At 42.3% G+C, this 27,241-nt stretch overlaps 2 protein-coding genes across 7 annotated transcripts in view; both read left to right on the forward strand.

Moving 5' to 3' along the window:
• MTMR4 (myotubularin related protein 4) overlaps positions 1-12,208 on the forward strand; it is a 27,362-nt gene extending 15,154 nt beyond the window's left edge. For all 6 annotated transcript variants that reach the window (XM_053569104.1, XM_053569106.1, XM_053569103.1 and 3 more), the window contains 4 exons: positions 6,388-7,789; positions 9,226-9,336; positions 9,568-9,656; positions 9,913-12,208. In XM_053569104.1, coding sequence (XP_053425079.1) covers positions 6,388-7,789; positions 9,226-9,336; positions 9,568-9,656; positions 9,913-10,090 — 1,780 coding nt within the window. In that variant the 3' untranslated portion in view covers positions 10,091-12,208. The remainder of the gene's footprint in view (positions 1-6,387; positions 7,790-9,225; positions 9,337-9,567; positions 9,657-9,912) is intronic.
• A 1,252-nt stretch (positions 12,209-13,460) lies between these two features.
• HSF5 (heat shock transcription factor 5) overlaps positions 13,461-27,241 on the forward strand; it is a 59,409-nt gene continuing 45,628 nt past the window's right edge. The window contains exons 1-2 of the mRNA XM_053569115.1: positions 13,461-14,085; positions 20,519-20,893. Of these exons, the coding sequence (XP_053425090.1) occupies positions 13,461-14,085; positions 20,519-20,893 (1,000 nt within the window). The remainder of the gene's footprint in view (positions 14,086-20,518; positions 20,894-27,241) is intronic.

The following is a 27,241-nucleotide window of genomic DNA, read 5'->3' on the forward strand; positions in this document are numbered from 1 at the left end:
ATTGCCTTCAGTTAGTACCTAATGCTAATTCAATAAATATTTCTTTAGCACCTACAAGTTGCCTAATACTATACTAGATTTTGTGAGCAATACTGAAGAAAAATAGGATATTAGTCTCACTTTCAAGATACTCTCAAATTGGCTGGGTGCAGTGGCTCATGCCTGTAATCCTAGCTCTTTGGGAGGCCGAGGCGGGTGGATCACTTGAGCTCAGGAGTTCAAGGCCAGCCTGAGCAAGAGTGAGACCTCCATCCCTACTAAAAGTAGACAAAGGAAAACTAGCTGGATGTGGTGGCAGGTGCCTGTAGTCTCAGCTACTTGGGAGGCAGAGGCAAGAGGATGTCTTGAGCCCAAGAGTTTGAGGTTGCTGTGAGCTATGATGCCACAGCATTCTATCCAAGGCATTCTAGCTAAGACTCTGTCTCAAAAAAAAACAAACAACAAAACTTTCAAACTGTAAGATATGAGACAGAACAACTATAAGAAGGTGTGTAGTGCAAAGTTGTTAGAGAAAAGAGATTTTTTTAAAAAATATTTTTTATTTTTGGGTGGTGCCTGTGGCTCAGTGGGTAGGGTGCCGGCCCCATATACCAAGGGTGGCGGGTTCAAACCCGGCCCCAGCCAAACTGCAACAAAAGATAGCCGGGCGTTGGGGCGGGCACCTGTGATCCCAGTTACTTGGGAGGCTGAGGCAAGAGGATCGCCTAAGCCCAGAATTTGGAGGTTGCTGTGAGCTGTGACGTCATGGCACTCTACCGAGGGTGACAAAGTGAGACTTTGTCTCTACAAAAGTCTTTTTCTACTTTTTGGAGATAGTTTTGCTCTGTTGCCCAGGCATGAGAGCAATGGCATGATCATAGCTCATTGCAACCTCTAACTCCTGAGCTCAAGTGATTCTCCTGCCTCAGCCTCTTCAGTAGCTGGGACTATAGGCACCCACCACCACACCTGGCTATATTTTTTACTTTTTGTAGAGACAGGACCTTGCTATGTTGCTTAGGCTAGTCTTGAACATCTGACTTCAAGTTATCCTTTTGCTTCAGCCTTCCGAAGTGCTAGGATTATAGTTGTGAACCACCTTGCCCAGCCTGAACTTTTGTTTTTTGTTTTTTTTTGAAGCAGAATCTTGCTCTGTTGCCCCAGATAGAGTGCAGTGATATCACTGCAGCTCACTGCAACCTTAAAATCCTATGCTCAAGCCATCTTCCTGCCTTGGCCTCCTGAGTAGCTAGGACTACAAACATGTGCCACAAAGCCCAGCTAATTTTACTGTTTTTAGTAGAGATAGGGTGTTGCTCTTGCTTAGGCTGGTTTCAAACTCCTGAGCTCAAGCAATCTGCCCACCTTAGGAGTGTTAGGATTATAGGCTTGAGCTGCCTTACCTGGCCTAGAAATGAGATGTTTTTATAAAGGCACATGTGGGCCAGGAATGGTGGCTCTTACCTGTAATCCTAGCAATCTGGGAGGCTAAGGTGGGTGGATTGCTTGAGCTCAGGAGTTTGAGACCAGCCTGAGCAAGACTAAAACCCTGGCTCTACTAAAAATAGACAAATTAGCCCGGCATTGTGGTGCATGCCTGTAGTCTCAGCTACTTGGGAGTCTTGAGGCAAGAGGATCGCTTGAACCTAGGGGTTTGAGGTTGCTGTGAGCTATGACATCATGGCATTCTAGCCTGGGTGACAAAAAAAAAAAAAAAAAAAGGACATGTGGTTGTGTGCTTAGGAAATTTTCATGAGGGTGACGCCTGTGGCTCAGTGAGTAGGGCGCCAGCCCCATATACCGAGGGTGGCGGGTTCAAACTCAGCTCCTGCTGAACTGCAACCAAAAAATAGCCAGGCATTGTGGCGGGCGCCTGTAGTCCAGCTGCTCGGGAGGCTGAGGCAGGAGAATCGCGAAAGCCCAAGAGCTGGAGGTTGCTGTGAGTCCTGTGACATCATGGCACTCTACTAAGGGTAGTAAAGTGAGACTCTGTCTCTACAAAAAAAAAAGAAAAAAATTTTCATGAATGACTAGGCAGGAACCTTGGCTTTTTTGTGTTTCCAATATCTGGCTTAGAACCTGCCACGTAATAGGTACTTTACCAAATTTTTAAGTGGAGAAACGAATGGAATAAAGGGAGTCAGGAGTTTGGTAAAAAGGTTAGTGGAGAGGGGTCCAAAAGAACTGGATACATGAGAGATACTTTTTGTTTGTTTGTTGAGACAGTCTCCCTCTGTCGCTCTGGGTAGAGAGCTGTGGAGTCATCATAGCTCATAGCAACCTCAAACTTTTGAGCTCAAAAGATCCTCCTGCCTCAGCCTCCCAGGTAGTGGGGACAATAGGCACCAAGCACACCAGGCTAGTTTGAGAGAGAGTTTTTCAAAAGCAAAAACAAAGAACCTCTGGAGTTAGCAAGCATTGAGAGGGGGCTATTTTAAGGAATAGAAGAAGTATATAGGACAGGTCATCGAAGGCTTTAAAGATTACCATCAAGAGTTTATTTTGATTCAGTTGTTAATAATAAGTCATTACAGGAAGACATTGTGACCTGCTGACAATGGGATTTTGGGAGAACTAATCAGTGAGCAGGGTAGTTGGAGGCATATGTGCTACCCAGCACTGTTGCAATTCAAATAGGAAGGGAAGAATCCCTGAGAAAGAGAACGGATTAAATTCAGAAACATAGAGCAGCTGTTAGCAGGCTGTGGAACTGACTGAACATTGGAGGGTAGAAGTGAAGAGAAAAGAGTACCGAAATTCTCCTCAAGGTCAAAGGCAGGTCCTGAGTTTCTTTCTTTCTTTTTTTTTTTGAGACAGAGCTTCAAGCTGTCGCCCTGGGTAGAGTGCTGTGGCATCACAGCTCACAGCAACCTTCAGCTCCTGGGCTCAAGCAATTCTCCTGTCTCTGCCTTCCAGGTAGCTGGGACCACAGGCACCTGCCACAAGGCCCGGCTATTTTTTGGTTGCAGCCATCATTGTTGTTTGGTGGACCCAGGCTGGATTCGAACCCATCAGCTTAGGTGTATGTGGCTGGCGCCTTAGCCGCTTGAGCCACAGGCACCAAGCTAGGTCCTGAGTTACTGAGCTTAGAAACTAGGAGAATATTTATACCACCAATAGGCATTGAAAAGTTGAGAAAGCAAACCAGTTTGGGAAGAAAAAGGAGATTGGGATTGAAATATTAGTTGATAGCAAAGAAGAGATGTGGTACAGGCAGCTCAGAATGAAGAGTTGGATTTAGAGTAGAATAAAGATTTTAAAGGAAATGGTTTCTGTAACAACTGATCTGAATTACCTTCAGTTCTACCTTTCCCTAGATCAAAAATGTCCTGTTCTTTTTTCTTCTATTAAATCCAATATATTCTTCTATACTCAGCTCAAATCCTTTCCTTTCTGCATAGCCTTCCTTGATCACCCTAGCTGGGTGAGTGATCTTTCCTTGTACTAAATGTAGGCATTATGTCTATATGAGTGTTTTTCCTCTGGTGAACATAGGAATCAATTGTGAAGGATGGTGGAATATTGCTATTTGAATTTGAATGAAAAGTACATGGGAGTTACTTAGATTCTTCTTTTTATTTTTTCTGTATGCTTGAAAGTTTCCATAATAAAAGTAAAAAGAGGCTCGGTGCCTGTAGCACAGTGGTTACGGCGCCGGCCACATACACTGAAGTTGGCAGGTTTGAACCCAGTCTGGGCCTGCTAACCAACAGTAACAACTGCAACAAAAAACAGCTGGGTGTTGTGGCGGGTGCCTATAATCCCAGCTACTTGGGAGGCTGAGGCAAGAGAATTGCTTGAGCCCAACAGTTTGAGGTTGCTGTGAGCTGTGATGCCACAGCATTCTACCCAGGATGACAAAGTGAGACTGTCTCAAAAAAAAAAAAAGTTAAAAAGAAAAAGTTAGCCGTGGTACTTTTTTTTAAAATTTGAGACAGAGTCTCACTTTCTTGCCCCTGGTAGAGTACCATGGCATCATAGTTCACAGCAACCTCAAACTCTTAGGCTCAAGTGATTCTCTTGCCTCAGCCTCCCAAGTAGCTGGGACTATAGGTACTCACCACATCGCCTGGCTATTTGTTTTTTTAGAGATGGGTCTCCCTCTTGCTCAGGCTGGTCTTGAACTCCTGAGCCCAAGCAATCTACTGCGTTGGCCTCCCAGAGTGCTAGGATTATAGGCATGAGCCACCGCGCCTGGCCTAGCCATAGTACTTAAAAAAAAAAAAAATCGATGCATAGGGCTCACTCTTGGCCATTCTTATTCAGTAAGTCTTAGATGGGCTCTGTTTGTCTATACATCTGGAAGATCCCCGAGGCACTTGATACACATCAAATATTGACTTCTGTTGGTCTATTTCATTAAGTTGGCACCTGGAAATGGAACCTGATGTTATTAGATTTTAATCTCATTTATTCATTTTTCATATCATTTGCCTGCTACTGTGTAGATCTGGGGATTCCAATAAGACAGAGTCCTGCCATCAAGGCACTTCAGTAAAGGGAGTTAACAAGTAAATAGTTAATGTTATACGAAGCACTGAGCAATGAGCTTTGATGCACGTTAGTTTGTTTTATACTCATGATAGCTTTACAAGGTAGGTACTTTAACCTTTTTTCCAGAATTGTGGGAATTGAGGCTAGAGAAGTTAAGGTCACACAGCACAAGTTACCAAAGTAGGAGTAGGGTCCTGCCTATGGGACTGCAGAAACTGCAATCATAACCCACTGCTGTGGCCTTCTGGAATTTCATACACAAAAATAAAACCACAAAAATCAAGGTTGATCAAGAAAGTAAAATCAAGCATAAAAATATATTTAGAACATATAATAGTTTAGGGCGGCGCCTGTGGCTCAGTGAGTAGGGCGCCGGCCCCATATGCCGAGGGTGGCGGGTTCTAAACCCAGCCCCGGCCAAACTGCAACAAAAAAATAGCCAGGTGTTGTGGCAGGCGCCTGTAGTCCCAGCTGCTCGGGAGGCTGAGGCAAGAGAATCATGTAAACCCAAGAGTTAGAGGTTGCTGTGAGTCGTGTGGCGCCACGGCACTCTACCGAAGGCGATAAAGTGAGACTCTGTCTCTACAAAAAATATATATATATATAATAGTTTAATAGTTTCAAGAGCCAATTTCTTAGTATCAGCTACATTGTAACTGTGCCTTTGGATTTTTTTTCTGTAAAGGCTGACCTGAGGCATCTGAAAATAGGCCAGTGAAATCTCCACTGTCTCTTGGTGAATTTTCCTGAAGTTTTTATTGCTCTGAGTACTTTGAACTGCATTAAAAAAATCAACTGCATTAAAAATGAGGGCAACTATTCCTGAAACTGTCCATTACCCATCTGGGGTGTACAAATGCCTCTAGAACTCTTCGAGTGTGGTATACGAGGGGAGGTTTCCATGAGGCCTTACAAGTCAGAGGAGCACACTGCTGCTCAGTGGTTATAAAAAGCTGCGTTGAAGAGTCCCAAGTGGAGTCCTGAGTATAGTCTTAATAAGTTTGTGGGTGGTTACCTATATTTGAATACTCCACAAGGTATGATTTGTTATTATCCTTTTTTTTTTTTTTTGAGATAGAGTCTCACAGTCATCCAGGCTGGAGTGCAGTGGTGTGATTATAGTTCACTGCAGCCTGGAACTCTTGGGCTCAAGTGATCCTTTGGCCTTGGCCACCTGAGTAGCAGGGGCTACAGGTGAGCACCACCATGCCTGGCTAATTTTTAATTTTTTTGGTAGAGAGGGTTCTTGCTGTGTTGTCCAGGCTGGTCTTAAAAACCTGGCCTCATGCAATCCTCCTGCCTGAGCCTCCCAAAGTGCTGGGATTACAGGTGTGAACCAGCATGCCCCTGTTGTTATCATTTTATGGAGGAGGAAACCAAGTATCTGAGAGGTTAAATAACTTGCTTGTAGTCATTTAGCTAATCAGCGTCAGAGTCAATCTTATCTAGCTCTAAAACTTATCTTCTCTCTCACTGCAATAGAGGCAATAGAATTAAGGCTCATGTGTAGCCCTGGCTGGATTTAGAAGGCATCGGTATAGAAGGCAATTGAAACCACGGGAATGGTAGAGATTTCCCAGGGAAACTGTATAGGTTGAATACGGACAAAAGCTAAGGACAGATCCTGGGTTCTATAAGACAGATCCAAGTCTTATACTTTTTGCAGAATAGACTTTCAGTGAACATTGGTTATTTGTAATCTTTTTTTTTGGCCGGGGCTGGGTTTGAACCTACCACTGCTGGTATGTAGGGCCGGTGCTCTACTCCTTTGAGCCACAGGCACTGCCCGGTTATTTGTAATCTGAAATGTTATTATTATTTCTGGCTTTGATATTGCTCTGATGACCCAATTTCTATTTATTATATTGGAGGTGGCTCCCATCTCCTGACCAGGTGCTGTATTTGCTATTCCAGATTACCTAAAACCAGATCCATGGATGATCTCCTTTCTGCCTGTGACACAAGCAGCCCCCTGACTCGCACATCCAGTGACCCTAACCTGAATAACCACTGTCAGGAGGTCAGAGTAGGTTTGGAGCCCTGGCACACCAGTCCTGAGGGATCAGAGACAGCCTTCATGGAATCTGGCATAGGAGGTCCTCAGGAGACTGTAGGAGAAGTGGGTCTTCCTCCCCTTCTACCCAGCAGCCAGAAAGACTACTTGAGCAATAAACCTTTCAAGAGTCAAAAAAGCTGTTCTCTAAGTTATAAACTGCTTAATACTGCAGTGCCACAGGAAATGAAGAGTGGCACCACTGATCCAGAGATCAAAGTCTTGGAGGAGACTAAGGTACCAGATCCAGCTCCTTCTGCCCAGGATGAGCCAGGCAGGACTTTGGATGGCACAGGGGAGCCACATGAACATTGTCCTGAAACAGAGAGTGTCAATGTACTCTCTAAGGTCATTTCCAACAAGTGCGATGGAATTTATGATTCTCCTGAGTCCTCCAAGGACTCCCTTACAGGTGCCCCTCAACAGGCCCAGCTAGACCCCGCAATAGATGTGCCCTCCAGCTGTGCTCTTGATCACAGTGTCGGCATCCTTTGCAACCCACCGAGTGCCACCTGCCAAACTCCTCTAGACCCAAGCACCGACTTCCTCAGCCAAGATCCCTCAGGGTCTGTGGGAAGTATATCCCAGGAGGAACAGCCCAGTTCCGTGCTGGATGTGATCCATGGGGAGGAAGACACTGGTAAAAGAGGCAATAATAGGAATGGACAGTTATTGGAAAATCCTCGCTTTGGGAAAATGCCATTGGAATTGACCCGAAAGCCAATTTCTCAGAGCCAGATCAGTGAGTTCTCTTTTCTAGGGTCCAACTGGGATAGCTTCCAAGGGATGGTGACTTCCTTCCCCAGTGGGGAGACCATCCCTCGGCGGCTGCTTTCCTATGGCTGCTGTAGCAAGAAGTCATACAGTAAGCCAATGCGGGCAGTGGGGCCCTGCTTTGGGGGCCAGTGGGCTCAAAGAGAAGGTGTGAAGTCACCCATCTGTTCTAATCATTCCAATGGACATTGCACTGGCCCAAGAGGAAAAAACAACCGGATGTGGTTATCTGGTCACCCAAAGCAAGTCTCCAGCACAAAGTCTGTTCCCCTGAGCTGCCCTTCTCCAGTGCCTCCTCTCTATTTGGATGACGATGGACTCCCCTTTCCCACGGATGTGATCCAGCACAGGTTACGGCAAATTGAAGCAGGGTACAAGCAAGAGGTGGAGCAGCTGCGTCGACAGGTGCGTGAGCTTCAGATGAGGCTGGATATCCGTCACTGCTGTGCCCCTCCAGCGGAGCCCCCCATGGACTATGAGGATGATTTTGTAAGTATTCACCTCCTGTCATCCACCCATTTGTTTTATTCTGTCCATCCAGCCTTCCATCCATTCAGCATTTATTCATCAGGTACTTGCTATGCCACTGAGTAGATGCTTCAGCTGTATAGAATGAAAGACTAGTAGACAATTAAAATGATGTTAAGTATTATTATTGAGGGATGTGTTAGGTGGCTGGAAGGGAGTAAAACATCGAGGACGGTTTTCCCAAAAAGATAATGCTTGCTTCTTGCCCTTTAAAAAAAAAAAAAAAAAAAAAAGATAATGGCTGATCTGAGTGCTAAAGAATGTGTAATATTTAGCTAGGAAGACAGTGAAAAGGAAACAGTATTTGTAGAGGCATGAAGGCAATAGGTAAACAAAGGGGTGAGCAGGCCGGGCACAGTGGCTCACGCTGTAATCCTAGCACTCTGGGAGGCTGAGGTGGGTGGATCACTTGAGCTCAGGAGTTTAAGGGCAGCCTGAACAAGAGTGAGACCCCATCTCTAAAAAAATAAACAAACAAACACAAAGGGGTGAGGTGTGTGTGGGTGTATGTGTGTACACATTGAACATTGAACTGGGACTGTGAGGGAGAGTTGAGTATTGGAGAAATAGATAGGGATTGCAATGGTCAGCTTGAGTGTCCTTCCTGTTTGGATTTTATACTCAAGGCAATAAAATTTGAAGCCAGAAAGTAAAATAATCAGATTTGTATACTTTAAGAAAAATTTTTTTAGCAATAACGTAGAATTTTGAAGAGGCAGTTGAGCCCCCAGATTGAGAGATTGGTTAGGACATGTTAGAATAATCCAGGTGAGAGGAGCTGAGGACCATCTAGGCTTTGCTGTGTTGGGCGGCCTCAGGTTCTACACCATGGTCCTTGGGAAGCTTCTAGGAGCTACCTTCTTCCCCTTCTACACAGACACTTGATTCTGTTAAGACACTCTCACTTGGCTACTGCCCACTTCTCTGATGTTTTAAACAGGAGTCGGCACACTTTTTTTTGGTAAAGGGCCAAATATTTTAGGTTTTGTGGGCTGTTGTAGCACAAAGGCAGCCATAGACAACACATAAATGCTGAATGCAGCTATCTTCCAACAAAACTTGATTTACAAAAGCAGGCAATGGGCCATAGTTTGCCAATCCCTGCTTTAGAACGTAACAGAGAATGTTTCTGCAGTGTGGTATAGGATATTGGTTAAGAGCTTGGGTCTGAAGCCAGAATACTAGATTCAGATCCCTGCTTTACTACTTATCAGCTCTTAACTTTCTCTGTGGCTTAGTTTCCTTATTTGTAAAATGGGAATAAGAACAGTATGCATCTTAAAATTGTTGTGAGGAATTAAATACATTCATGCATGTAATGAAGCTAGAACAATGCCTGACACATAGTAAAGTGTGAGCCGATAAAGATGATGTTGATGTATTTGCCTGTTCTTCAGACATGTTTGAAGGAATCAGATGACAGTGATACAGAAGATTTTGGCTCTGATCACAGTGAAGACTGCCTTTCAGAAGCAAGCTGGGAACCTGTTGATAAGAAAGAGACTGAGGTATGTCTAGGCAAATATGTAAGTACTTATGTGAGCTAGTGAGTTATCACATTTCCCAGAGATGAGAGATACACTGTAGAATGAGCTCTCCCCCAAATTTGTGTCATCTTTGTAAGCAAGTAGTAGCCAGTTTTGAGGATCAGCTTTGTCATTTTTTCCTGTGATGCTTTCCTTGTCGCTCTTTCACTCTGTTGACAAGGACCTGGAATTTTTCCTTGTGCCTTCTGTTAGGTGACTCGCTGGGTTCCAGACCATATGGCATCACACTGCTATAACTGTGACTGTGAATTCTGGTTGGCCAAGCGAAGACACCACTGCAGGTAACTTGTTTTGATATGATTCAGTATGACTCATAAAGCAGCGTAGTACTTATGTATAGAACTAAATTGAATTAATCTGACAATTGAGATAGCTCTATAGGAACTATTTCGTTTACTCCCAACTTTCTTTTCATTTAGTCATGGAAAGGCTTTTTGACTCTCAGTTATTCTCAGCATATTGTTGGGGTTTTTTAAATTAAGTCCCAATACTGATTTGGCATTTCTGATGAATGCTTCCCTCTTTGTGCTTTGGCAGGAACTGTGGGAATGTATTTTGTGCTGGATGCTGCCACCTGAAGCTGCCCATTCCTGACCAACAACTCTATGACCCAGTTCTCGTCTGTAACTCCTGTTACGAACACATTCAAGTATCTCGTGCCAGGGAACTCATGAGCCAACATCTGAAGAAACCCATCGCAACAGCTTCCAGTTGAATACCAGGGGAGATGACCTGTCCAATATTAGCAGGTTTGAAGGGAGCATCTGCTTCAGGTGTAGTTTGGAAGGTTCCTTGGTATGGCTCATGAAATCACAGAGCTCAAAGATACCGTCTTGCGAAATTCTCCTTGGTACCACGATACTGGAGCAGAGGAATTTCAATTTGGCAGGAGGTCCTCTACTGGTGAGACCCTCACCTTGGGTAATGGTCCTGCTCCAGACCCAGAGTCTGGAATCTTTATGTTGAGTTGGTGACTCCAGTGTCTTTCTCCTGGAGGTCACAAGATGATGATTTAATAGATGTTGCCTGGTGCAAAGTGCCCCAAACAGCAATAGAAAGGCATATGTTTAACCAAACTCCAAGTGATAACCAGACCCATCTCTCTCCCACCTTGAAAAAAGCAGATTATAGTATACAAGATAGGAATTCCTGTCCTATTTGAGATGAACTATATCCTGTACCTCTGTGCTCTGTGTCTGTGCATGAAGGCTCAGTCTTTAGAGGCACTCCCTCTAGTTGCATTTGTACTGTCTTTCTGTGGAGTTTGGTTTAAAGATTGATTTGGCAAGTGGAGGGTTTCGATGTATTTTTCACTTGGCTCATCAGTTAGCATCAGTGAATCTTCCGTTTAGGGGGATGGGACAGTTCTAAGGAGCAAGACATTTTTGGGAGCAGAAGAAAACCCTGCTAATGTTCAGTCCTGGCAAAAATCAGTTATGCTGAGCTGTGAAAGCAGCAGTCTCTGTTATACAGTGGCAGCTCTTGAGGTATGCACTGTGAAGAATGGGAAGGGAAAAGCAAAAGTTGTCCTTGTGAATTATCTGCTGATTGTGCCCTACCCTTTGCGCCTGACTTTTCCTAGTTGTCCTGGTGCTAACACAGGAGCTACACCTTGATCCTCTCCTGGCATGAAAATAAAACAAAGGTTTTTGTTGTTCCATTGCCCACTTCCGCCATGTTGTCTTTCCCCTGGCTGCTGCCTCCTCTGGGTCACACTGCTTCTTATCCTGAACACTTGACACCTTGAGGGTAGAATTTAGTGTTTGGTTTTTACCTCCTAGAATTTGCTGTTTGGTATGTGAGGGTTTCAGTACAAATGCTGCTGTCTATTTCTGTGCACTTAACAATGGAACCCAAACAGAAGAGAATAAAGCCTTGATACCAAAATTGGGAGAGAAAATGTGTCCATTTGGACCAAACATTGTTATTGTTTTTTTTTAATCTTTATTTTTCATCTTAATATGTACCAGTGGCACTTAACCAAAAGATACAGTGATATAGCCATGTACTGTGGTTGGGACAGATACAGTCTCTTTGGTCTATAATGAGACCACTAGGATGGCCTGTATACATTTTCCTTGATTTGTTGATATATAAAAGGTAAATCATATTTAGGCTTATCCTCTTTTAAAGCTGTGGTAGTTGTCTTTTTTCACTGCTACTTTCATGTTGCTTTCTAGAAAAAAATTTTTTCATTCCAAAATAACTAGGATCTGCATTCGGAACAAGAATTGTTACTTGTCCTGACCTTTTCTTCAGTCCTACAGAGAAGCATCTGTGGTTCTTTTATACTCACCATGGATGTAACCTAAAAAGTTTTGGCGTATTTAGATCAGCCTGCCAGAATTCTTTTTTGTTTGTTTGTTTAAATGGAGCTGAATAATGGAGAATTTGTGTATGCAAAATTCCTGAGATCATTGAAAAAGTAACAAACTACTCCTTGTGTCGGATACATAAAATTCTTTTAAGCATTTTCTCAATCATTAAAATTTACTGCCAGTTGTGAGTGGCTTTTTAATTATCTTGACTTTCCTTGCACTTCACTCTGCCTGTTTTCATGGAAAGTAAGATTGGTAACGTTTGAGGAGACTGTATCTGTCTACTTTGTATGGCTGTTTTGAGGGACTGTCCCATCAATGAACAAACTGCATGGTCTTGGAGAGAGACTCTGGGCTCTTGGCTCAGATGTACTCATTCAAATACTCCTTTCAGAGCTGTTGTGGGTGTAAGTGACATGATGTGGCCAAAAATCCAAAGTGTGCAGTTGCGTTGTGACAAACATGCAATGTGCTGTAAAAACTCAATACAGTTTAAATAAAATCTCTATATTAGTGCTGTTTTGTTGGGTCTTTTTATTCTTTTCAATTTCTAAGACAATTTAATACTCATTCCTTTGACCAGGAGAAAAGAGTAAAACATTATGCCTCTTCCTCCAAAATTTTCATTTTTTAAATGGACCCCTCTTGTTTGATCAGCGCAGCTCTTGTTACAGTCTTATTTGTTGATTAGATAGGAGCTATTTTTTATGGATTTTGTAGAATTCTGTCTCTATAAGGTGAGGTTTACTTCCCTTTAATATCTAAAATGTCACCAGTTGGTGAGCAAGCACAAGGAGTTGTACTTATATTCTCACAATTCCCTTCTAGGCATAGAATCTGTTGATCTAACATTCAGCAAACTATCCTAAGCAAAATATTGGCTTGAAAGGGTATATATTATTTTTATTTTATTTTAAGACAGCCTCAACTTTGTCACCTTTGGTAGAGTGCCATGGCATCATGGCTCACAGCAACCTCAGTCTCTTGGGCTCTAGCAATCCTCTTGCCTCAGCCTCCCAAGTAGCTGGGACTACAAGTGCCTTTTACAACATGTAGCTAGTTTTTAAGACAGGGTCTTGCTCTTGCTCAGGCTGATCTCGAACTCCTGAGCTCAGGCAATTCACCTGCCTGGGACTCCCAGAGTGCTAGGATTACAGGCTTGAGCCACCCGCCCGGTCTAAAAAACTATTTTAAAACATAAAATGCTACTGCCTAAACAGTGAATTTGTTCACTCAAGATACTTACTGTACCTCCACCACCACCGTTTTTATTTGGCAAGATGAACAATTCAACTGATAGTAAAAATTACAGAGTTGGGCCCTTTGTCCTCCAGAATGACTGACTTAAGTCATCTCCTAACGCACATTTTCTGCATTCGAAATCCCCACCCGCTGGCTGTGCTGAAATACACGAATCTTCGTATTCCACGGGTGGATAACTGGGCTCTTTTCTTTTCAGGGCTTAGAACTTCCTGGCGGGCAGCCTTCCCCGCCTGAAGCTGGGAGCCCCCCAGGCAGACCCTGCCCGCCGCGAGGCCGCGGAGGGGGAGGGCCGGCTGGCGCCGCGTGCGGCCGCGCGGCGGGAACTCGAGGCCCCATTGGCCGCGCTGCGAGGCGCGGCGGGGACTCGTGCGCCAACGGTCCCCGGGTCCGCGGCGGCCGGGCGCTGGCAGGAGGGGGCAGGGCGAAGCGAAGGCCGGGGGGGATCGAGAACGGGGTGGGAGAGCCAGGCTCGGCGGGGCGAGGCCCAGGGCCCGGGCCGGGGCGATGGAGGAGGCTCTGCTCTCCACCCCCATCAACCCCAACAACTTCCCCGCTAAGCTGTGGCGGTTGGTGAACAGCCCCCGGTACCGCTCGATCCGCTGGGACGGCCGCGGCGAGGGACTGCTCATCGACCAGCCGCTCTTCGAGGCCGAGCTGCTCAGCCCGGCCGGGGCCGGGGCCGTGGGCGGCGGCGGTGCCGGAGGTAGCGGGACCGGCGGCGTCGGGGCCGCGGGGACCGAACCCGAACTCTTCAAAACCACCAACTTCACCAGCTTCATCCGCCAGCTCAACCTCTACGGCTTCCGCAAGGTGGTGCTGGGCGGGCCGGGCGCGGCGGGGCCCGGGCCGGGGCCGGGGGGCGGCGGGCCGGCGGGCGACGGGCCGCTCCACCACTTCCACAGCCCGCACTTCCGCCGCGACCAGCCGCAGCTGCTGGTGCACCTAAAGAGGCTCACCAGCGCCAACAAGGCCAAGCTGGCGGCCGGCCTGGAGGTGCCCTGCCGCCCGCCCAACCGCTTCCAGAGGCTCCTCATCACGTCGGCTTCGGCCTCGGCCTCGGCCTCCACCTCCCCGCTGCAGCACCAGGAGCCGCCGCTGCCGCCCTCTGGGCCCCGTCCCGAGCCGCACGGTGAGTCCGGCAGCCTCGGCCCTCGCCCCGGAGGGGCACATGGGTTGCAGGGAGCAACCGCCACTTGGGAGCGCATTTTCGCTCGACTGCACCTCGGAGGTGTCCGAAAGGCGCTTGGGATCCACTTTCCGCTCTGCTCCCCGAGACTGTAGGCCCCACCACCTCGTGATTCTCAGTAGCGCCCGTGGCCGTGAGCATTTGGTCCCTTCTGAGTCCACTAGCAGCAAAAGGGACCTCTGCTTCAGGCTTTCTTTCTACTCTTCCCAAGGGTTGAAGCCCCCAGAGCTCAAACCCTAATAGGTTCCCCCACTTGCAGACCTCCGTAGTCATTTCCCTTCCTGACACTCACGTTCAACTTTTAACATTGAGAATGAGTAGCTCTTATTGGAAGCTCTGGGTCTGAAAGAAACACAGAAGGGTCTCTCCTTTGCTCCAGCGGGAAGGACAACAGGGTCACTCTGCCCGTTAAGGTGGGAAGGAACAAAGTCGCGACTAAGAAAACTTAGGACATTATACCAACCAAGGGAACGGTTCAGAAAAGGTGCCTCTAGTGGAAGTTTGTCCTCGAAGAGGCCTGCCACCTTCCTTCCACCTATTGATTTCTTCATCTTGGAAGAAGTCTTATGCCAATAATCACATTTAAGTTTCCAAGTTGTGTGTGGAATGGTGGACTTACATCTTAAGAGCAGAAATACAATAGATTGATTTACAAGTTATTGTTTCTACTAAGAATGAATTGGCTAAACATTTCATTGTATGTAATCAGAGCTTGATGGTTACATAAGGTGTTATGATGAGACAAGTAAGGCAACAAGGTTTTTCTTTACCCCGTTAGGTTTTAGTTAAAAAGAATTTTAGGGGGAAAAAAAGAATTTTAGAAAGCTCACAGCTCTTGAATTTTTTCATTATTAGCTATACTCTTTCAGTAGGGAAAGAACTTTGTATGTGTAAATCTGTATTTAGTAAAAGCTCAGAAATCTTCTGTGACGGTGCCTTATTTTATGACTTGATTTCTGATGTGCTTTCCTTTCTTCCAGAAAGGTGAGGGTGGCAATATTGCCTTTCTCTGTTTAATGAGTTAATGATAGGAGGCCGTAGGCAGTCTACCAAGAAAGCCACAGGATCTAATAATGAGAGTGTATTCATCATTTTCAGGGGAGTAATAGAAACATTTTCAGCATGTTGGCATAGATTTAACATAAAGAAGCCTGGGTTTAATTTAAATATACTAAAATAACAGTTTATCCTAGGCCCAGGGGTTATGAATGACATAGTACTGTGTTCATTTGGAATTTGGAAGGTAAGGGGGAGACTAGGTTGAGTGTCTGTGGAGTTTAGAAGATAAGGGATTAGGTTAGAGTTCTAGTAACAAGTTGAAAAATAGCAGTGGCGGGGAAACAGATAGAGGGACGGAGGGAGGGGGGTGGGGCCTTGGTGTGTGTCACACTTTATGGGGGCAAGACATGATTGCAAGAGGGACTTTACCTAACAATTGCAATCAGTGTAACCTGGCTTATTGTACCCTCAATGAATCCCCAACAATAAAAAAAAAAAAAAAAATAGCAGTGGCATAGGAATGTTCTAAAGGAATTCTATAAGAATATTAAGGCACTTCCACATGATGTCCATGGATCTTGGTAGTGAATAGTATGGAGAAAAGCAGTAGACATAATACCATTGCATACTTTTGGCGGAACCTGATGTGGATTTTTTTTCCCTCAGGTTGTGTCTCTAGGGTGTATAAGGAGAAAAGACCGGAAAATATAGTTTTGGAAGAAACGGGCTACCCACTTCAAACAAAGAAATACACATATATACACACATAAAACCCAACTCTTGATCATTTTTTTCTCTTCTCTGATCTTTTTTACTTACATTAAACCCAGTTCATTTTATAGAAAAACCCATTTTAATTGAAGAAATACCAGAGCTCTAGAATCTGATTTCATTCACTTAACAGTTCAGTTAGTCAGCATTTTAAAGACTATTTGTTCAAAAACATAAAAATTTAATTCATGCTTTTTCAGTATAGGTAATATGTCAATCCATATATACCTAGGTTATTGTTTTCATGCATTTCCTGTTTTTTACTATTTTACTTGTTGGTATGTGCAGAAGGTATGTCAGGTGTGGATTATCTGCACCAGTGACTTGGTTGACTAGGATATTGTGTTACTGGTTCAGGTGGATGTAATTTTGCTACAAGTTAAAGAATACTGGCACAGATTTGCTTTGTTCTCATTCTGTGTTCTAGGTCCTTAGCTCTTCTATCTTTCCTCACCTAATTTTTATTCTGTTTGAATCTTGCCTTTCTTATATTTCTGACCAGCTACTTTTACTCCTTTTTTTTTTTTTTTTTTAAGACAGGGTCTTGTTCTGTTGCCTAGAACTGGGGTATGGTGTTGGGAGCTCACTGCAGCCACAAACTCCTGGCCTCTGGCCATCCTCCCATCTTGGCCTCCCAAAGCACTGGGATTGCAAGCATGAGCCATGGTGCCCAGCTTCATTGCTACTTCTTAATTTCCATTTTGTTTTCTTTTTTTCTTTCTTTTTTTTTTTTTTGAGACAAAGTCTCACTTTGTCACCCTGGGTAGAGTGCCATGGCATCACAGCTCACAACAACCTCAAACTCTTGGGCTCAAGCAATCCTCTTGCCTCTGCTTCCCTAGTAGCTGGGACTACAGGTGCCTGCCAATACGTCCTGGCTAGTTTTTTTTTACTTTTAGAAGAGACAGGAAAATGTAGTTTTCCTCTAGCTCACTCTAGCTCAGGCTGGTCTCCTGAGCTCAGGTAATCTGCCCACCTAGGCCTCCCAGGGCATTAGACCTGTTCATTTTGTTTTCTGTTGTTTTACTTCAGTTTATGTTTTGAATGCTTCTATCTCTTTTACAATAGAATCCTCTGTTTTTAGAACCTAATTCTCTCATTTAAATCCACTGGGTTAACTGTCACCTTCCAAGAATACAGTTGATAAGAAATATAAAGAGCACCTGTTTTTCCTTTTGTTTGGTCAACTTTTGTTATTTAGTTCTTGGTGGCAGTTGATTTTACCATATTTGTTAAAACGTTTTATTTTATTTTTTTTTTGTGGCTTTTGGCCGGGGCTAGGTTTGAACCCACCACCTCTGGTATAGGGGACCGGCGCCCTACTCCTTGAGCCACAGGCGCCGCCCTGTTAAAATGTTTTAAACTGAGTAATAAGACTGACAAGTAGATAATCTGTGTTTGCCTGAGGACACCAAGCTCTCAAGAGGCAAATTTGGGGGTTCTTTCTTGGGAATTGATTACTTCAGGTTTGCTTCCATAAAAGGAATAGAACTTCTAAGAACACAAATCTATCCTGCCCTACATTTCCAGAATTCTGGATTCAGACTTTGCTGAATATATATTAAAGATGTTCTGAAGATAGTTGGGTGTAATCCTAGCACTCTCGGAGGCCAAAGCAGGAGGATCATTTGAGGTCAGGAGTTCAAGACCGGCCTGAGCAAGACGGAGACCCTCATTTGCCAGGCACAGTGGCATGTGTCTGTAGTCCCAGCTACTTGGGAGGCTGAGGCAGGATGATGGCTTGACCCATAAGTTTGAGGTTGCTGTGAGCTATGATGCTACTCCAGCTTTCTAGCCATATGGACAAAGCAAGACTCTGTCTAAAAAAGCAAAAACAAAAGATAGTCTGAAGACATAAGGTGATGATGCTTTGTGAAGTTGGTCAGAATAGTGTCTTATGGGTAACCCTTAATAGAAGAATGAATAACAGCTGAACATATTTAATTATTTAATTTAAAAACAAGCCTAAAAAATACTCTTCTAATCTGACAGTGCTGATTTTAGCAGTATCTAAGATAGATAAGATAATTTGCTATCAGAGTTTATTGTGAGAGAAGTAGAATTTATATTTTAATTCAAATATAAATCAGAATTTGAGTCAAGGTACATAATTCTTTAATTAGCTGCTTATATTCTTGAATATAAGTCTGAAAATTTAGCAACAGCTTATCCTTTAAGAGAGCAGAAGAACTAGCAAGCTCTGATTGCACATGGTAGGCAATGTGTAGTTCTGGCATGTGAAGCATCCAAGGAGGATAGTTTTTGACACTCAGAAACACCTGTTGTGAAGAGCAAAAAAAATTTCTTTAGGAAACCAAGGATTGTCAATAGTGAGCTCAAAGTGTGTGTACATATAGAACTACAAGTCAAGTAGCATAGAAACTATTTTTTGTGCTTTAAAGGAAACAAGGAAAAGTAGTTTTAAGAGGCCCATCATTTGAATACACTCAAATCTTCTGAACTAGGTTCTTTTTCCCCCATTAGATTAAAGAGCTCTTGATTTCCCTGGTTCCAGAATTGTATAGATTATATATGTATTCGTTTGTTTCCTTTTGGCATTAATTCTTTAATCTTTGAAGGAAAGTAAACACAGAAATAGAATAATGAGTGATGGGTGACACATGAAATCGGTTTACAAACACATGAAATTAGTTTACAATGTATTTAGAAAAGTAGATATTTGAGGGCCCTCTTTCAATGCATAAACACTCAAGTGGCCTATAAATTAGGTTTTTCCTTTTTTTTTTACAGATTAGTCTAATAAATTGGAAAGAATTTGTGAACCACATCATATATATATTTTTTAAGTTTATTGGTTCAGTTCAGCTCCTGTGGCTCAAACGGCTAAGGCGCCAGCCACATGCACCTGAGCTGGTGGGTTTGAATCCAGCCTTGGGCCCGCCAAATAACAATGACAGCTGCAACCAAAAAATAGCCGGGTATTGTGGGGAGGCGTCTGTAGTCCCAGCTATTTGGGAGGCAGAGGCAGGAGAATTGCTTGGACCCATGAGTTGGAGGTTGCTGTGAGCTGTGATGTCATGGCACTCTACCCAGGGAGACAGCTTGAGGCTCTGTCTCAAAAAAAAAAAAAGTTTATTGGTTCATTTATTTTTCAGAGACAGGGTCTTGCTCTGTCACCCAGGCTGGAATGCAATGGCAGGATCATGGCTCATTGGATTCTTGAATTCTGGGCTCAGGCAATCTTCCTACCGTGGCTTCCCAAGTAGCTAAGACTACAGGTGTGTGCAACCATGCTTGCCTAGTTTTTAAAATTAATTTTTATAGAGACAGGGTCTTGCCCTGGCTGGTCTTGCACTCCTGGGCTCAAGTGATCCTCCTACTTTGGCTCCTCAAAATTACAGGCATGAGCCATTGTGCCTGGCCCAATTTAATCTATAAAACTCTTTTTAGGAATAAATTAGGGTAGCTTTGTTTGTGTTTAAGAATCATTACCTATAAGTCCTGCAATATTTTTATTTTTCCTTTCCTCATTACATACTATTGCCCTTTCTTGCTCTTCTTTATCTCCACTTTTTTTTTTTTTTTGTAGAGACAGAGTCTCACTGTACCGCCCTTGAGTAGAGTACCGTGGCGTCACACGGCTCACAGCAACCTCTAACTCTTGGGCTTACACGATTCTCTTGCCTCAGCCTCCCAAGCAGCTGGGACTACAGGCACCGGCCACAATGCCCGGCTATTTTTCTGTTGCAGTTTGGCCGGGGCTGGGTCCGAACCCGCCACCCTCGGCATATGGGGCTGGCGCCCTACTCACTGAGCCACAGGCGCCGCCCTATCTCCACTTTTTATTCCTTTCTACCTTGCTAGATAAAAAAAGCAAGTATCACAATGTCTGGGCCTGGAAATGTGGATTTTTAATAAACCCGTGAAGTAATTAAAATCATATAAACAGCAAAGTTTGAGAGCCACTAATAGCTGGAGAGATAAGATAAAAAAGACCACAGAAAATGATTGATTGTTTTAAGGAATGAAAAAGAGAACTAAGTCAACTTTTTAAGCCTGACTTTTCTACAAAATTATTTTGTAGAAATGATAATTTCTGAGAATTTTTAAAAACTGAAAGGGAGCAAAGAATATTATATTTCTTTTGGTTTGTGTTATAATTCTTATATATTTCACACTTAATTTATTTTATGGTGGAATGCCAATTTTCATGCCTATTATTGATGTTTCTAAATGGTTTGAAAGACTGGAAAATTTCTAGAGTAGCTTACATAGTGGAAAAATCCAGGTCAGTCAATTAAGGTAAAAGGTAAGATGGCTGAATCATCTATAAAAAAGGCTTTAACATTGAATATGTGATTTAACACTTGATTTAATGTTACAGTTTGAGTACTTCATTTCTTAAGACAGTTATATGGAGAGCCAAACAAAAGTTTATTTGGTTATTCTTTCAGCATTACATGAGAATCCAGAATCCATTACAGAATCCAGCAATCTCGTATTCTGGATTCTGAACTTTTTATCAAAACTGAACCTCTCGTGTTAAAAATGGCTGATAGGTGAAGAGTAGTGTGTTTTATGACCTTTGGTTTACAATGGTAGTGTGATGTAAAGTTAGTAAATGTGCTCTTCCTCTTTTATGCAGGACCAGTGGCTGTAGGACAATTTCACCGGTCATTCCGGCGAGATAGTTTGTCTCCTTACTCCTACGTATCAACTTCATCCCACAACCACAGTACTTTCCCTCTGAAAGGTTTAGATCGGACCCCGATTCCTCCTAGAACATGGCAGAACTCCCTTGGAATGCACCCTGGACAAGTGGAGACGTCTCCCACTTTTTCAGATAAAGGGGTTCCATTTCCTGTACTGCAGCGGTTTCCAACTGAGGTTACCTATACACTGCAACCCAGCGCCACATCTGTACACGTTCAGCAAGGTCCTCAAACAATGGTCAGCTCCTCCCAAAAATATAGTAACTACACACCCTCAGCGCAGTACTCCCAAGCCTACTATCCAACAGGTATGAGAAAGTTCACTGGCTTCTATTAAGGTAGTTTACAATGAGCATTTATATTTTTTAATGCATTTTAATCTCTGTGTGCTTAAACACAAATAGGACTTTGTGTGTAAGAAATGTCAAAGATTTCTTAGCAGGACATATTTTTAACAAATATCTAAAATTTCATTGTGTTCTTAAGGGTTGTGAAAATTCTATTGGTGTATAAAGGTGTATGTTTTTGGTGAAACTTTTGTATCCTCAAAATGTGTCCTAGTTATGAAATTAAGACTTAGTACCCCAGAACCTTGTTTTAACTTCACCCTTGTTGCAATAATTTTTGTTTTGTTTTTAAAATATTTATATCTTAATACTTTTTAATTTTATAGGTGAGATTACCTCATAATGAAATCATTTAAGTATCTCAGGAATGAAGTTTAATAAAAAGCATAGTCTCTGAAAACTACATTCAATTCTTTAGTAAAAGCATGAACAATGGAATACCTGCAGTGACAACTGACCTGGAACTCAACCAAAGGCACTGAGGATGTGCTGGTAGATCCCAAGTTACTAGCTGGGAATCCTTATAGTGACCGTGTGTTTTGCTTCTTGGGAATAAAGGTTGTGTGTGTGGTTTTTCTTTTTTTGAAACAGTCTCACCCTACTGCCCTGGGTAGAGTGTGGTGGCATCATAATTCACAGCAACCTCAAACTATTAGGCTCAAGGGATCCCCTTGCCTCAGCCTCCCCAGTAGCTGGGACTACAGATACCTACCACCATGTCTGGCTAGTTGTTTTATTTTTAGTAGAGACAGGGTCTCACTCTTGCTCAGGCTAGTCTGGAACTCGTCAGCTCAAGCCGTCTACCCATCTCAGCCTCCCAGAGTGCTAGGATTATAGGTGTGAGCCACCATGCACCGCCCTGTGTGTTGTTTTTAAAAAAAAAAAAAAGTGGGCTCGGTGCCCGTAGCACAGTGGTTACCACACCAGCCACATACATCGAGGCTGGCAGGTTAGAATTCCGCCCGGGCCTGCTAAATAACAGTGACAACTGCAACAAAAAATAACCGGGCATTGTGGGGGGCACCTGTAGTCCCAGCTACTTGGTAAGCTGACAGAAACACCATAGCAGTGCCATGTGTTTCATCATGTGGTAGACTTTTTACACGGAGTGATGAAATGGGGCAATAGAAATAAGACAAGGGTGAAAGCTTTCAGAAAAGAGAAGAGGGGACATTCCTTTGCCCTGTGAATTAAGAATTAGTGGTGGAGAGCTTGTGGCCTTGGGGTCACATGTTGCCCTTCAGATCTGCAAGTGGGCCCCCTAACTGAATCCAAACATCACAGAACAAATCCTAAATTTTCTCAGTTATGTAAATTTGGAAGCAATCTCTGGAGGTATTTTGTTAGACCACTTCTCAGCAGTACTAAATGAAAAGCTAAAATAAGTGGAGAGAATGTAAATTAGAAAAGGGAATTAAATTATTTGTTGCCATTTAAAAATTATAAATCTGGTGACTGTTATATTTATAATAGTACTCAACTATTTTCTAACTGTTAACACCCCAAAATATACTTTTATTGTTGGCTCATTGCATTCTACCTAAATATTGTAGTAAAAGGGATAACTTTATTTTCTCAAAATGTGTAGGTTTAATGATATTAAAACTAGAGGTTGTTTATTTTTTTTTTTGTAGAGACAGAGTCCCACTTTATAGCCCTCGGTAGAGTGCCGTGGCCCCACACAGCTCACAGCAACCTACAACTCCTGGGCTCAAGCGATTCTCCTGCCTCAGCCTCCCGAGCAGCCGGGACCACAGGCGCCCGCCACAACGCCGGCCATCTCTTGGTTGCAGTTTGGCTGGGGCCGGGCTCGAACCCGTCACCCTCGGTATATGGGGCCAGCGCCCCACCGACTGAGCCACCCACCCAAAACTAGAGTTTAAATAATATTGGGTTTCATAGATTTTTAGAACTGCTACTCTTGGTAGATGGAATTGAGAAGGAAAAGGGGGAGGAACTTATACGAGCAAGGATGATTTAGCATTTTTAATCATGCCTATTAGAAATTGAAAAAAGTTTTATCAACTTACACAGTAAAATGGCTGAGGTCTACTATTTTTTGCAGATTTGCAGTTACTTTGAAGAACAGAAATATCTGTGTGATCTTTAAAAATAGAAGTTGGCTAATTTGATGTTTGTAAGTCATGTGTAGCAACTAATAGGATCACTTTTTTTTGTGGCCGGGGCTGGGTTTGAACCTGCCACCTCCAGGATTGGCACCCTACTCCTTTGAGTCACAGGCACCACCCTAATAGGATCACATATTTATAACTGGGTGTTTAATCTGTTATCTTAATAAACACATTAGACATTGCTATCTAAATTATGATTTTTGGCTGCATTCCATGTATGCAGAGAATGTATATATGTAGAGAGATGCAAAATCTGTCTTCCTTGCCTGTGCTTTACATTCTGTAGCCCAGTTGGACACTTCCCCTACATCTTCCCTTTCACTAGTAGATGTAACCCTTTCCTTTTCCCAAACTGCTAAACACTCAAAAGCTTCTGGGCAGTTGAAATTTGGAAAGACTGTGGCAGGGAGATGTAGAAATGTGCTCTGGGATTCTAGTTTGGAATTTGAGACTTTTTCCTTTGGAAATAATAGATATGGTAGTTACCCATATCTACTATTAGATAGTAGAATTCTATATTACTATTAGTCCCATACTTAAGGCACAGATGGTTATAGTCTGCTTTAGGAGCTAAACCAGCCTGTATGATGTGATTTCTATGGGAAAATGTATTCCAAGTCCTCATAGAAACTCTTACTTTTAAATTTTATAAGAAGCACTTAAATATTGTGTGTTATTCACCAAAAAACCCCACTACAAATAGTTAATATTATTCATTATAGAAATGCTATTTGTTAAACCATTATTATTTTAGAAATGTTAAAGATATTTTAGCTTGATATGAATTTATAAATTGAGAGTTGTCTCTAACAGTTTAAGGTAAGGATTAGGAAGGAAATTTTATTAAAAAAGAACAAGTAAGTACTGCTACTGCTGATGTTTTGATAGTATATGGCACATATAAAATAGAATCTTGTGTTATCTGAATTTTCATTTTATCTGTCTTCTTTAATAGAGATAATTAAAATGACTATAGGATTTCTGAGATTATGAGAATAAGAAATTTCATGATGATGGGCAGTACCTGTGGCTCAGTGGGTAGAGTGCCGGCCCCGTATACTGAGGGGGTCGGGTTCAAACCTGGCCCCAGCCAAACTGCAACAAAAAAATAGCCGGGTGTTGTGGCCGGTGCCTATAATCCCAGCTACTCAGGAGGCTGGGGCAAGAGATTTGCCTAAGCCTAGGAGTTGGAGGTTGCTGTGAGCTGTGTGACGCCATGGCACTCTACCGAGGGTGATAAAGTGAGACTCTGTCTCTTAAAAAAAAGAAAAAAAAGAAAGAAAGAAAAGAAATGAAAAGAAAAAAAAACAAATTTCATGATGATCTCTAATACATAGAGTAGTTCTATGATATAATGTAGGTAAAACTGCTTTGAACATACTGAAATACTAAATAAATAAAAAGTTGTATTGTTCAATGAAAAAGACCTGTAATAGAAAAGAAAATGCCATAGAAATACTCTATAAGTACTTAATCTTCCAAATTATGGGTGAAGAAACAAAAAATAGCGATCAATTTATTCAATATTTAGTACTATCTATTTTTGAAGAGTATTACAAGTGACTTTCTCAAAGTAAAAAAGAATATCATTCTCAGAAGCAAGATAATAAGTTATTCTCAAATTCACCTAAGTCATAACAAAGGGACTAATTTTAGAATAACGGTTATATTTGAGTTTTTCAAAGTGAACTATATCATTTGAGGTTTAGACCAAATTTTAATTAAAAAATTACTTGTGTTTAAAAAATCCTCTTTTTCAACCCAGAACTTGCTCAGTATGAGTTTTGATACATGTAGAAGAAATATTATGAAAAAATAAGAAAAAAAATTGTGTCAGAAATACAGTTGGATCTGGTCTTCAAGTATACCTAATACATTTTATGTTTTATAATGTTTCATAAATAATTTCTCTATTAAAGCCAAACACTGAAACTAAAAAGATTTCTATCAGACTGACACATAAAATGACTCATTATTATAATTTATGCATAGCAACAAACAGGGTCATATTTTTTATGTTTGTTGTTCTCCCCTTGAACTATCAGTTTTCCTTGCCTGTCTTGTTTACATTTTTTCTGTTCTTACCACTCCTTCAAAGATAAAATGCTGTAGACCTAATATTATTGGACTCCTTCTATTCTTGTCTTATCTAGAATTTATTTTCTTTCCTCTGATGTTATTTTCACAGGGTACTATAATTTAATTTCCCTCTTTTATAAAAAAACTTCATTTTATTTATTTGTTTTATTTTTGTAGAGATGAGATCTCACTGCCTTGCCAGGCTGTTCTTGAACTCCGAGGCTCAAGCAATCCTCCTGCCTAAAACTCCCAAAAAGCTGGAATTACAGGAATGAGCCATAGGGCCTGGCCAAAAACTTCATTTTATACCTTTTATTTTACTTATTCTCCACTACATACTTGATATACATTAAGGATGTTCATTGAGTCATATTTCTATAAAGAGGCCTATACTGAAGAATTGTTTTTCATTGACTAATGTCATAATGCTAAATTGACTCAAAATCAACTTTATCTCTTTTTCAAAGTTAAGTTTTGAAGTTAAAGCAGTGATTAGCAAATTATAGCTACCCTTCATCTCATGCTTTGTTTAACAAGTATAGCAGTCACTGTGACCAGTGAGTACTTTAAAAATATTCATATACGGGTGGCGCCTGTGGCTCAGTCGGTAAGGCGCCAGCCCCATATACCTAGGGTGGCGGGTTCAAACCCGGCCCCGGCCAAACTGCAACCAAAAAATAGCCGGGCGTTGTGGCGGGGCGCTTGTAGTCCCAGCTACTCGGGAGGCTGAGGCAAGAGAATCGCTTAAGCCCAGGTGTTGGAGGTTGCTGTGAGCTGTGTGAGGCCACGGCACTCTACCGAGGGCCATAAAGTGAGACTCTGTCTCTACAAAAAAAAAAATATATATATTCATATATTTAATCCTCACAATAATCTTATAAAACAGATAGTATAATTATCCTCATTTTATACATGAGAAAACTAAGGCACAAATAGTAAATGGCAGGCTGGGAAACAAACCCAAGCAGTCTGACTCAAGAAGTCTATTCTTGGGCCACTGTGTTCTAATGCCTGCTTACTTATAAAAAGGGTCTTTTGCTTTTTTGTTTTGTTTTACTTTTGTGAGAATTTTTTCCTGATATAACTCTTCACCAGGGTTAGTTATTCCCAGATGCGGTAGACAATGGCAGTTGGCAGTGGAATCTACTCTGAGTTGTTGAGTTGGCTTGTCTAAGAAGAGAAAACATACTCCAACTGCTAGAGTGGGCGTCTATATTACTGTAAACTCCAGGGCTCCAGGGAGTGGGGCTGCCTCTAATTCATTTCCCTATCCCCTTACACCCAACATAGTGCTTGTCTATAATGGGCCCTTAGTAAATAATTTATTGAGTGGAATGAACTAGTTCTAATCTTGGCTTTGCTATTCATTAATCACTGGATGTGAACTTCAGATTATTTCAAGTCACTCCCTTTTCTATAAAGTAGCCATTAAAGTTTTGGGTCAGGAATTAAATGAATTTATGTATGTGGATAACCTTTGTAAAATTTAAACACTATTTACATGTAAAGGATACTTTATTTATTTTTTTTTTTTTTGAGACAGTCTCTGTCACCCTCTGTCACAGATAGAGTGCTGTGCTGTCATAGCTCACAGCGACCTCAAACTCTTAGGCTCAAGTGATCTCTTGCCTCAGCCTCCCTAGTAGCTGGGACTACAGGCCCCCACCACAATGCCTAGCTAATTTATTATTATTATTGTTGTTAATTTTTATCAGAGTTAGGGTCTTATTCTAGCTTAGGCTGGTATTGAACTCCTGAGTTTGGGTGATTCACCCACCTTGGCCTCCCCAAGAACTAGAATTACAGATGCGAGTTACCATGCTTGGCCAGGATAAAATATTTTAAAAGCTGTCTTTTAGATTAGCCTAGATGTTAACTCTTTAATGGCTAATTAATTTTAAGAATATATTCTTTGCCCCAAAGTCCGAACGATATTTTTATTTAAAAAAGTATATATTATTATCTTTTATTATATTATTTTCTTCCAGCCCAGGCTGGAGTGTCACAATTATAGCTCATTGTAACCTCAAACTCCTGGGTTAAAGGGATCCTGCTGCCTCAGCCTTCTGAGTAGCTAGGACTATTGGCTCTGGCACCC

Source organism: Nycticebus coucang, chromosome 18, assembly GCF_027406575.1.
Source record: "Nycticebus coucang isolate mNycCou1 chromosome 18, mNycCou1.pri, whole genome shotgun sequence".
Lineage (NCBI taxonomy): Eukaryota > Metazoa > Chordata > Mammalia > Primates > Lorisidae > Nycticebus > Nycticebus coucang.